Raw genomic sequence first — 12,782 nt, 5'->3', positions numbered from 1 at the left:
TGCTGCTGCTGAGTTGACTTATAGGTTCGAAAAGAAGATCTGCCAAATCCTCTTGAACGTCTTCCAAAAGTGCCCCTGGTCTGAAGGCCCAACGACTTTGATATCTTTAAAGCGTTCCAAAGCAGTGTCTGCTTTTTTTCCAAACAATCCAGACCCGTCAAATGTTATGTTATGTTATAGGTGTTTATATAGCGCACGGCTGCCCCAGCCAAGGGGCGTCCCGGCGCTAGCTGTCGGTGTCCAGAGGGGGTTGCTGAAGATGCTGACCAAGATGGTATAACATAACTAACAGAAAAGGTGAGTCTTAAGAGCTTTCCTGAAAGGTAACAGATCCTTCATTCCACGAATCTGAGCTGGAAGTTCATTCCAAAGTTTTGCCGCAAGATAAGAAAATGAGTGACCGCCCATCCGACTCAGTTTGTTGTGGGGTATTGTGATCAAATTCTGTCCCTCCGACCGTAGAGAGCGTCGAGGAACGTAGGATGAGAGGAGTGGGCACAGCATGGGGGGGGACCCATGTTTCAGGATTTTAAAAGCAAGGCATAGGGTTTTAAAATGAATCCTCTTTTCTACAGGGAGCCAATGTAGACTCCTGAGGGTAGTAGCGACAGATTTGTGCCGGGGGATACCAATCAGGGCTCTTGCGGCGGCATTTTGAACTCATTGCAGTCTGGCTTTCTCAGCTACGTTAGCTCTTAGCAGCAAGGAGCCAGCGTAGTCCAACCGCGAGAGAATAGCTGATTGTACCACCAGTTGGCGAGTGTGGTGGTCAAAATATTTTAAAATGGGTCGTAGGTTTCGCAGGATGCCAAAACAGGTAGCCGCTACTTTTTTAGTATGGTGGACAAAGTTCAGAGCAGAATCTATCCATACTCCCAAGTTTTTTACCACATTTTTTGGCACAGGAGGTTGGTCCAAGACCTCAGGCCACCAGTTATTCCCCCAGGCCGTTGTGTCTTTACCTAATAACAGGACTTCTGTTTTGCCGGCGTTAAGTTGGAGGTAATTTGATGACATCCAGCTGGTGATATCTGCGAGAGATTGTTTGAAGATGGAAGATCCATCAATGCAGCCTGGACATCTGTGGAAAACTCACTAGATTTCAGCCATGCAGCTCTTCTTGTCGCTACTGAAGAACCCATGACCCTCGCCACAGAGTCAGCCGTGTCCAACCCACTTTGAATAACCTGCCTTGCTGCAGCTTGAGTATCAGAGATTACCTCCTGGAAGTCTTTTCTATCCTCCTCAGGTATTTTGGGCACCAACTGTTTCACAGTGTCCATAAGAGCGTGGATATAACGGCCCATCAAGCAGGTTGCGTTTGTGGATTTCAAAGTCATACTGGCAGAAGAAAAGACCTTTTTAGCAGCCTGATCCTGCTTTCTCGACTCCTTTTCTGCTGGGACCTGTGGAAATGCGCCCGTAGATCTTTTGGAACAGGCAGCCTGCACCACCAAACTCTCCGGCAGAGGATGAGAGGTTAAAAATTCCGGGTCTTCAGGAGCTGCTCTATACCTCCTAGCTACAGCCCTAGCAGGAGCTGATACAGGATTTTTCCAAATCTCTAAAATCGGATCCTTCAAGGCATCATTAAAAGGTAGTAAAGGTTCAGTCACTGAAGAAGGAGAGTGAAGGACCTCTGTGAGCAGATTAGATTTAAATTCTGCAGTTGGTAGAGCAATGTTCAATAAACTTGCAGCCTTCTTTATCACCACATGATAAGGTGTCACATCCTTTGAGGGTTCATTAGAAACTGAAACAAGGTCCCATTCAGGTGACAGTTCTAGGCCACTAGCTACAGACAGGTCCTCAAAAGGGTCCTCAGAATCCTGTAGCTCGCCCTCCTCCAGATTCTCCCCTCTATATCTTTCTTCCTCCATCAATCTTTGAGCTTCACGCCTAGATCTTAGCTTCACATTCGAAGCCGTCGGATCCGCAATCGACTCCGACGGAGCCGGAGCCGGCGTCGAACTCGACGTCGGACGAGGGAGAGATTCACGACGTCGCTCAGGGTTCGGCATCAAAGTTGATGGAACTGGTGTCGAAGGATTCGGAGTCATCGTTCTCGGCGTCGATGGCTTCGGAGTCGAAGGCCTCGCCAGAGTCGGATAATGCCAATGTGGCGTCGGAGCCGGCATAAAGGGCATAAAGGGCGCAGGTGCATAGGATTGAGGAACACCCAGACCATATGCCATCGTACCCATGGGACCAGTAGGAGCCCCAGAGGGATACATAGCCCTTGAATAGATTCCGAACATCGCATTCAGGAAATGCGTAGGGTCCTGACCTGGAGCCGGGAAGGCTGGGTATGAACCCCCAGGTTGCTCTTGAGGGCGTAGAGTCGAAACGACGTCGATCTCTTCTTCGGACTGGTGCACTAGAGTCGTACGACCTTTGGGCAGCTGAGCCCCTCCCTCACCAACCTCCTCCTCCTCACCTTCATCCTCCCGACCTGAAGAATGGGATGGGTCCGGAGATGGAACAGCCTTCTGCTTCGGCGAACTCGGCGAGTTCGCATGTGACACCTCAACCTCGGCATCCTGTTCCTCCGAAGCCGAAGAAACTACCTTCTCGACCAGTTTCACCTGCGACTTCGGCTTGGAACCCGACTCCTTCCTCGATCGATGTCGGGATTCATGGGTTCTCTTTTTATGCTTCTTTCTATAAGATCTTGAAGCACGGGCTGAGGATGAATCCGATCGCGACCTCGATCGAGACCTTGACTTCGAGCGTCGAGTTCGCGATCTTGATTTCTTCTTGTCTTTTCCTTCTTTAAACTTGGCAACAAGAAGTTTTTCTTCTCTTTCCCGGAGGGTCTTTGGTGTCATCTTCCTGCAGGATTGGCAGTCCTCGACGTCGTGGTCGGAGCTCAGACACCACAAACAGCATTCATGTGGGTCTGTAATGGACATTATTTTGTTACATTCTCCGCAGGCTTTAAATCCGGTCTTCTTCGAGGTCATGTTGAAATAGAGAAGACAAAGAGACCAGAAAAATAGCAAGTAACAAAGTTACAGTAAAGGCTACAGACGATCCCAGAAAACCGTCAGCGTCGACGACGCGGAAAAAAAGGAACTGATGTCATCACGCCGGCGTGGGCCTATTATAGGCGTCGGTGACGTCAGCGGAGTCGCGAGCGATGCCGTGCCTCTGTCACGTCTGGGTCCACGTCGGCGCGAAGCTACAAAAAGAATTTCCGAATGTTGCTGACGCAGGGGATATTCACAAGGTGAGGAATCCACACGGTAGATGTATCTATCAGAAACTGCGTGCATGTACCTAAAAGCAACAACATTTAGTAAAAGTTATGTAAAAATGACCATGTGATTGCACAGCAGAAGGTAACCATCGGAATACCTTTTTTGAGAGATGTGAAAGTCACTATGGTTCTGATGGAGTGATCAAAATTCCAGATTGGTCTGGTCATAGCAAATTTTAATCAAAGGGTAATCCAACACAAACTATTCTGCTTGTGTACAGCTTTTACCGTCTTGGCTTTTGTGAAGATTACAAAGAACTGATTGCCCACTCTGTCCTGCCAGCTGCAGCTAATGTCGTAAAACAATGCGTGCCTTGTGTCCAGGTAATGAGGCCACTTCCCTGTGGGGGTATGTGTGGAGGTATGAGGAGGAAGGAAGAGTAATGGATTTGCCCATGTGAAGGCAGATCACACTTTTGTTAAGGAAAAGATGGGCAAAAGGATTTGGCCACCATGCCGTGAAAGCAGGCCCACCATGTGTGGGAGAGGAAGAGGTCCAATTGATCACCATACCAAATTCTCGTTCCCCTGTCTTAGACAATTAGCATCATGTGTGCTGGATCATGCTGCAGATTCTGCAGGACTTTTAACAGTAGTGAAATTAGCAGAAATGCAAAAAGCAGGTCCGATACCAGTTGATTCCAAACACATCTCCAGGGAACAACTCAGTGGATCTACTCATGCAGAGTGGTCCATAGAGAACAGGAACATTCCAAAGATATACATCATGATCTGATGGAAAGGGCTCAACCTCTGCAGGGTTAGCCAATAGAGTTCAGAATTCCGGATTCATCTTTTTGAACATATCACCTTCCATGATGAGAAAGTCCCCAACGTTTGTGAACGGCATCGGGCCCCCCAATGATCCTTGGAGAGGGACGCTCGACTCCAGAAGAAGTTGATGTTTCTGTCTTTTTGTGGGAAGGTCTTTTCAGAGCATGTTACCGGACAGAAGATGTAACCGAAAGGGAAGATGCTCTATTTGCTATAACCCTACAGAGCGTTGCCAAAAATAGCTTGGTCTAGCATTCTCTGGTGGCCTTTGGGTGCATTAATGAATGGGAGGTGCAAACCAAAACGTTATGTTCTGATCCCAGACACCACTTGTAGACATCATGTGGATCTGACAAAGGCATATTCTTCTTTAATCTGTAATAGGATATGAGCCCAGAAATCTCAGGAGAAAACATTTGGTCATGTTGCAGTTGAAAGCTGAGGAATTTTATCAGTAAAATACCAAAAAGAGCTCTGGGCCCACATTGATGGAATACAGAAATAAAGCAACTTGAGCCAGCGTGCTGTTTGTCATCCTATACTCTGATATTATTACACATTCTGGTTAGCAAAGTCACAGCTTAGGCTACACAGCATCGCCCGGAGTTGCTGGAGAGCTAATTCTTTGGGGAAAGTATTCATATTCCGTCTGGTACCTAGAGACTATTCAGAAGGTGTGGAAACTGCAGGAAGATATACTATCCAACTGAAAAGGACCAGGCCACTTTTTATTAACATATGGAAAATTATTCCAATTATTTCCCCCCTACCCCCATAGCATTTGCTCCTATGCCGCAATTGACTGGGGTTGAAACCAGAATTTGGTAACTATCACGCAATTGCATCAAATGGCACAAAACATATTAAAGAATAAAAAAATCACATTTTGTGGAAAGAGAAACTTAACCATAACTCCAGCATTGTTATTGCCAACTCTGTTATTTCTGCATCCAGACATAGGATGAGGGTAGTATACAATTTTGATTAAACTCAAAGCTGTCCACTATGTAGTAATTAACACTTTTAGAAACTCCCTTGTTGGTGTTTCTGTTTTACATGTCTATTTTTCCTAAAATAACTAGTGGAGTTTCATTGGGGAACTCTTGTTGTAATACATCCACATTTCACACAGCCATTAAACGTTGTTCACTATGCTTACTCAGAGAGTATGGAAGCAATAAGAGTTTTCAGGGTGTATAATATGAACTAAAAACCATCATACCTGCAGTTGATGCATATGCTGTTGTCCCTGTCAAGAAAAGGAAACCAGCATTAATTTCCAGAGCAAGGATTTGCGCCTCACGAAGAGATTAATTAATGGGTGAATGTAAGGCTGTAAAAAGACTGTGCCACGTGACATAACAAAAGATTTAGGGTATGAACACACTGGATTAAACTAATGTTGTGGTGTTTGACTGCAAAGTGCAGCAAAGAAATAATGGCATATAGAACAGAATAGCTTATGATGTGCTACACATTATTTATGGTAACAAATGGCTGGCTTTTGTGGGATAGTCTCTCAGATTGTTGCCTAGTCCCTTTCTTTTGGTCACAGAACTCAGTACATTTTATCCCTGCTAACCAATGGTAAAGTGTTTGTGCTCCCCCTTTAAACGTGATGCAATTGATATACACCTGATTGGCAAATTTCACTTACCTATAAAACACATTGCACCATGGGTCTGAAAGTTAAGTGCCATCAGTGGGCTGCAGTACACGTTGTGCAACTCTTTCCAGCAATACAACAAATCCGACTTTGGGCCTACAAACGTAGCCTGGGAGAGAAGATTTTAAACTTCCAATTCGACCTGTCAAAATAAACCCTGTTGACAGGTCTAAAATCTTCCTTTAAAATACTAACAGGACACCCCTTAGTGCCCATAAAGGCAGGATACATGGTATGTAAAAGTGTGACATGTAAAAATGTCTTCTTCCACATGTCACTACAGTGATTGGTTCCTCAAAGCTAATTACACTGTAACTGGCTGGCTGCTCCAAAGGAAAGCAATATTACATAATACAACTTTATCTCAGGTTCGGGACTAGCTAGAAGAAATAATTAAACAACTATCTTTTAAATAGTTATTATAGAACACGTTACTTACCTTTGGTAACACATTATCTAGTAGACACTCTATCTAGCTGCAGATTCCTTACCTTTGAATTTCCCAGGCGTCAGGCTGGATCTGGAAACCTTTGCTGAGCAATACCCTTGTGTACGACTTCGGGTGGCTCCACTCGGCTCCAAGTGATGTCGACGGAGTCGGCTATGATGTCGCAGTGCCTATATAGGCGCCACCCAGGCATGCGGATGTCAGTACTTTTCATATTTTCCACGCCAGAAGTGCAGAGCCACAAAATAACTGACGTAGTCGTGTGCAAAAAATAAGGCCCTGAAAGGGAAACAAACAAGTTACTTACCTTCGGTAATGCTTTCTCTGGTGGATACAGTGTCTACCTGTGGATTCCTCACCTTATGAATATCCCCTGCTCCAGCATTCCACGGACATTTTTCCTGGCTTTCCACGCCAACGAGGTCGTCACAATACCATGGCTTCGCACGCGGCTCCGCATGACATCACTGGAGCCAGAAGAGGACCACGTTGGCGTGATGACATCAGTTTCACCCATTTTTTCCGTGCCACTGAGGCAAACGGGCAGACCGACCATAGCGACAATGTATACATAGTACGTAGTATTCACACAAATACCCAATGTTTAAAGTGAAATAGAAAAGCAAAGAAAGCAAACATTTCCTCCTATAAACCTACATAAAAGCAAATAGAGGCAACACAAAATGACAATATGAAATAACCATATTAATCAATACCTCTTTTTAAGGTATAGGAGGGTGGACAACAGTGAGGCGGGTGGATCAGTGAGGAATGCACATGCAGATACTGAATCCGCCAGATAAAACGTTACCGAAGGTAAGTAACTTGTTCTTCTGATGGATACATCTGCCTGTGGATTCCTCACCTTATGAATAGAATCCCATAGCAGTCCCACTCCTGGAGGAGAGTGTCCACCCTTCTAAACCAAAAAGTCTTGCGAAACAGAGAGTGCAAAATGGCCATCCCTCCTCACTTCGGAATCCAAGCAGTAAGTGTGGAGGGAAGCACAAGTTGCGACCTTACAGATGTCCAACACAGGAATACCCCATGACAAGGCAAAAATAGATGATTTAGCCCTGGTGTGAGAGTGAGCTCTAATGCCTTCAGGAAGCTCCTTACCAGCCAGAACGTAGCAGATCTTGATGCACAAGATGATCCACCTGGATAAAGCGCGCTTGTGCACACCTTGCCTTTCATGCGTCCAACATAGCCCACAAGAGCTGATCAACCTGTCGCAAGTCCTTTGTTCTATCCAGAGTTAGGGTCCAAACCGTGAAGCCTCTCCTCCTCCTTGGAAGGGTGAGGGTGAGGATAGAAAGTAGAAAGTAGGAAGGTTAATGAACTGCACTAGATAGAAGGAAGTTAGCACCTCAGGCAGAAAAGCAGCCCTGGTCCTGAGGACCATCCTTTCAGCATGTATGGTTGGAACGGAGGCTTTGAACTCAAAGCCTGAAGCTCACTCGCCCTCCTAGCCGAAGTGATAGCCACAAGAATTACTGTTTTGAATGTTAGCAGTCTCAAAGGACAACTATGCATAGGTTCAAACGAGGAACCCATTAAGAAAGGTAAAACCAGATTCAAATCCCAGTGGGGCATAATAAAAGGAGTGGGCGCAAACATGTTAGTGAGCCCCTTAATGAAGCTTAAAACTATTGGAGACTTAAAAAGAGACGGCTGATCAGGCAAACAAAGAAATGCAGATAGAGCTGACAAATATCCTTTAACAGTGGCCACAGCACAACCCTGCTGAACCAAATGCAGCAAAAAACAAAGAACATCAGAAAGATGAGCTTTTAAGGGATCAATAGACTTCTCTCTACACCATTTAACAAATTTTGACCACCTGTAGGAGTAGATAGACTTGGTGGAGTGTTGCCTGGCTGATAATATAACATCCACAACGTCAGGGGGGAGAGAGAAAGAATTCAGGTTGCCCTGTTCAATCTCCAGGCATGAAGGTGCAGACTCTGTAGGTGGGGGTGTAGAACCTGCCCCTCCGACTGCGAGAGGAGGTCTACACTGAGAGGGGGACGGAGCAGAGGGTACGACGAGAGGTGAAGAAGGTCTCTGTACCATACCCTTCTTGGCCAATCCGGGGCAATCAATATAACTTGGGCCCGGTCTTGGCAAATCTTCCTCAGAACAGGAGGAATGAAGGGTATGGGAGGAAACGCATAAAGGAGTTGTGAGCTCCAACCCAACAGAAATGCGTCCCCCAATGCTACCTGCCTCGGAAACTGGAGACTGCAGAATGACGGGCAGTGTGCGTTCTCAAGAATGGTAAACAGGTCAAACGAGGAGTTCCCCACGACCGAAATATGTGTCGAACTACCTCCGGATGAAGCCTCCACGCGTGGTCGGCAGAGAACTGCCGACTGAGACTGTCTGCACGCACGTTCAGCACCCCGACCAGCTGATTTGCCATCAAGCAAATCCGATGATCCTGAGCCCAGGACCAGAGCGGCAATGCCTCTCTGTAGAGAGAGTACGACCCTACTCCTCCTGCTTGTTGAAGTACCACATTGCAGCAGTGTTGTCCATCAGGACTTAAACCGACTGACTGCAAAGGGAAGGGTGAGAGTCCTTGAGCGCCAAATGTATCACCCGCAATTCCAGAAGATTGATATGAAGCAATCCTTCCTTTGGAGACCAAAGACCCTTGATCTCTAGATCGCCCAGCTGAGCACCCCACCCTAGGGTAGAGGTATCCGTTATCACTGTGGTCACCAATGGAGGAAGATGAAAGGGCTATCCTTGAGAAAGATTGCCCTCCACGCTCTACCAAGACAGACCCGCTGCAGCTTCTCTGGCGATACTGACTGACTGCCTGAGATCTCCGTTGTGCTGATAAAACTGCCTGCGGATACACCACTGGAGCGCCCTCATATGCCAGGTGCATTATTGACCAACATAATGCAGGAAGCGAACACACCGAGCAGGTGAAGGACCTTCAGAACCGGAACAACCGCTCTACTGTAAAACAAGGGAATAATTTCCTGAATGTCAAGAATCCTTTGTGGAGGTGGGAAAGCTCGACACACAGTGGTATCGAGTCCTGCCCCTATGAACAGGTTGCGCTGTCACGGCACTAGGTGAGGCTTGGGTACATTTATCAAAAAACCCAATTTATACAACAGCTGAGTTATTACATGCAGATGATGAAGCACTGTTAGACCTGGCACCATTGGCGTGGGTCTCCCTTCCATTTTTATTGCTCTTGCCTCATGTGTTTTGCTAGTGTTAGCTGCTCAGAGCACTGTTCCACTGCCAATTAGTGCCACAGTGCAAGTGCTCCCTGTATAAAGTGTATACATTGATTGGATTCCATGATTGGCCTATTTGGTTTACTGTCAGACCCCAGTAAAGTGCACCAGGAGTGCCAGGGCTTGTAAATACAAATGCTGCTGGTGGGCTTGCAGCACTGGTTGTGCCACCCACAGAAGCGGCCTGGTAAAATGTGTCTAAGGTCTACCATTGCAGAGCCTGCGTGCAGTCTGGTACTGTCATGCTGACTGGGCAAGTGCACCCACTTGCCAGTCCCTAAACCTTCCCTTAACTTCATATTAGTCCCCCCTATGGTAGGCCCAAGGGCAGGGTGCATTGTAAGTATAAGGTAGGACAAGACCTGATGTGTGTGGCATGTCCTAATAGTGAATTACAGCCATTTTAGTTGTTCACTATTGTAAAGCTACCTGTTCTCATAGGCCAGAATGGGCTGTTGGAATTATGACATCCTATGATCCTAACAGACTCAGGGAACATGGTAGAAATCCGAGTTTAGTATGCCTGAACTCAGAATAATAAAATACATCTTTTAGTAAAGTTTATTTTAATGTTCCGTGTTTGCAAATACCACTTTTAGAAAGTGGGTATTTGCTTGCCTAACCATTTCAGCCTGCCTCTGGGAGGATGTGTTTCTACTGTCTGGTTTCTGTGTGTGACAGGGCTGGGGAATTCCAGGAGACCGGCTGGGCAGCCAGGTGGTGAATAGAAAGATTACACCAGGATGGGTGAGAGGAGTGCCCCTTAACTCTGAATAGGGCTGTGCTCTGCCACCACAATGCTGGCTCCACCTCCTGTGGAGCGTCTGATGTCTCTGCCCTGCACCCTGAAAGCAGAAGCCTGCATCATGTCAACAAAGTGCTCAGGAGCTGGACTGAACAAGGCAAAGGCCACCTGGCCTGAAAGAACAAAAGAAATGCAGTATAAATATAGGAGCCCTGCTCCTAAGAAATCAGATCCTGCTTGAACCACGAAGAACCTCTGCCCGACAAGAAGGACCTGGAAAAGCTGAAGGAGGAGTATTGTCCCTAACCTGGGGTATTGGCCTGCAGTGGGTGCCTTGCTGTGAAAGGAGAGGAAAAGACTAAAGAGACTTTGCAAACTTGTGCTTCAACAATCTCCAAGGGCTTGTGGGTGAGCTTGCCCCCTGAACAGAGTCCCAGGACTATTGGACTCTCCCCTGCCTTCCCCAAGAGCTGCTGGAACTGCCTATATCCTTGTGCCGCCGGAGCCGTAAGCAGAGTGCGCCTCGTGAAACTCTGTCAACTTGAAGCCGTGCTGTTGCCGCCCCGCACTGTGTGTCTCCGCTCTCCTACGAGCCGTAGCTCACACCGTACTTCAGCCGGGCCGCACCGCACCCCGCTTCCCCCTCCCATCTCTGAGCTACTTGTTGCCTCCTGCCGCTGGGGATGGAATCGCACCACCCGGTCCAGTACGGCCCGTACGCTTGAAGCGTACCATCCGCCGTGCAACATCCGGGTGAAGATTTCATGGCAGTGCCGCACCTGAAGAGCCGACCCGTATGCACCGTACCGGCCGCCTCGTGCCGCACTGCTATCCCCGCACCACCAGCCCCGCTTCAGGAGGTACAGCTCCAAGGCCGCCTGTTGGACTGGGCCCTTCTGGCAGGTTCACCCCTAAACCTTTTGCTTTGGTAGGTGACTTGGTGTTAGTTATTTTTTGGCTTCTGCGCACTTTCACTGTGTCCCAGTGTAAAGTGCGTGCGCACTCTGAGTGCATGTTGTGAGATAGGCCTGCCGTCCCATAGGAATGCAAGGGGTATGTATGTGTCCAGGTTAGTTCTGATGTGTGGGGAGTGCAGGGTCAAGTTTGGTATGTGTGGACTTGTGAGAGTAAATGCTGCGCGATGATGTGTGCGACGTTAATGTGTCTAGTGTGGAAGTGCCACTTCTAGAAGTTGGCCTGTCTGTGTAATAAAGGCGAAATGACTATCTGGCTTGTGATTGGCTGGAGATGGCTGGTGTGCCTGGCTCCAGGAAATCAGGATGGGTCTGCCCCGGAGGTGAGTGGGGAGATCTGCATATTGATGTGAGGGAGGGGTGCACCTGGGACCTGAATAGGGCTGGGCTTTCCCTACACAATGCTTGCTCCGCCCCCTGTGGTGCAACTGATGACCCTAGCCTGACTAGTGAATGGGGAGAGGGGCTGAGCATAACAGAGTGCTCTAAAACCAGCTGCGACTGGTTTTTCCCCACCCTGCAACCCAAAGACAAAGGATTTCTGGGTATAAGAAGGGGCTGTGACCCCTTACAAAATGTTCTCTTCCGGATCCTAACTTGAGGGGGGCCTGCTGCTGCTGGGCGCCAGGAGGACCACCACTAGGGACTGCCTCCCTGCCTGGAGGGCCCTGTGAGCTGTGTTGGCCTCCAAAAGCGCCCGGGGAGCACTTAGTGGGCAGCTGCTTCATTTAGGCCCTTGCGAATCTTCTTTGGCCGCCTGTGAAGCCTGCCCTGACTTTGCTGGACACAGAGCGTTTCAGCCCCTGAGAGGCCAAGTTGGCCTGGGGACAGTTCATGTGTTAGGCACTTGCGTAGGGTACCTGTTTTTGGTCTCGTGTGATTTTTGCGCAAATGTGATTACCTGCCTAATGTGATTTCTGCATAATATGCAAATACCTTATTGCCTATACCTCTGAATGTATTTTTAAGCCTAGGAGGTTGTTTTAACTAGTATAGTTATACTAGGGAGTTCATGGTTCCCTGCATGACATTTACCTAAGGTGTTTAGGATTGCGTAGTGTGTAATTACCTCTTACCAGTGGTTACTGGTTGTGTGCTACACTTGCTATTTTGCGCTACAATTGTTCTATGTTCTAAGCGCTATTCCTACACAGTGTTATTTCTACAAAGTGCTAGTTCTACCAAGTGCTTATTCCTGACAGTGGCCCACGTGGCCCTGTCCCATGTATAATATTCCCTGTAAATTCTGCCCGTGCCAGTTGCACAGTGTAAATTGTGTGTTTATTACCTAACGTGTTTGGTATAATACAAAGGCTATTTTTATATATAACCTTGTGTGGAGTTTCCTTTGTGGTGGGCATTGGGTGTTGTTGCTGGGTGCGTGCGCAAACGCTTTACACATCGCCTCCGGGATAAGCCTGACTGCTCGTGCCAAGCTACCAAGGGGGTGAGCAGGGGTTATCTTGGCGGGTGACTTCCTTGCCCTGACTAGAGTGGTGGTTTCTGCTTGGCTTTAGCGCAAGCCTTAGCCAACCGGAAATCACCATTTCTAACACCTCCTAAACGCCGTGTACGCTTCAAAGACCCAGCCTCGTTTGCCTCGCTCCTCGAAGCCCCCGCTCTACACCTCTCACCGGGAAGCCTACAGCAGGC

The 12,782-nt window shown here is 47.7% G+C and overlaps 1 protein-coding gene across 1 annotated transcript in view; it reads right to left on the bottom strand.

Annotated features, from left to right (window-relative positions):
• LOC144768685 (uncharacterized) overlaps positions 1-12,782 on the bottom strand; it is a 9,047,330-nt gene that overhangs the window by 559,072 nt on the left and 8,475,476 nt on the right. The window contains exon 64 of the mRNA XM_078652515.1: positions 5,256-5,282. Coding sequence (XP_078508641.1) covers positions 5,256-5,282 — 27 coding nt within the window. The remainder of the gene's footprint in view (positions 1-5,255; positions 5,283-12,782) is intronic.

The sequence above is a fragment of the Lissotriton helveticus genome, chromosome 7 (genome assembly GCF_964261635.1).
Source record: "Lissotriton helveticus chromosome 7, aLisHel1.1, whole genome shotgun sequence".
In the NCBI taxonomy this organism is placed as follows: domain Eukaryota; kingdom Metazoa; phylum Chordata; class Amphibia; order Caudata; family Salamandridae; genus Lissotriton; species Lissotriton helveticus.
Note: the sequence above shows the minus strand (reverse complement) of the source record. Positions and strands in the feature narration are given on the sequence as shown.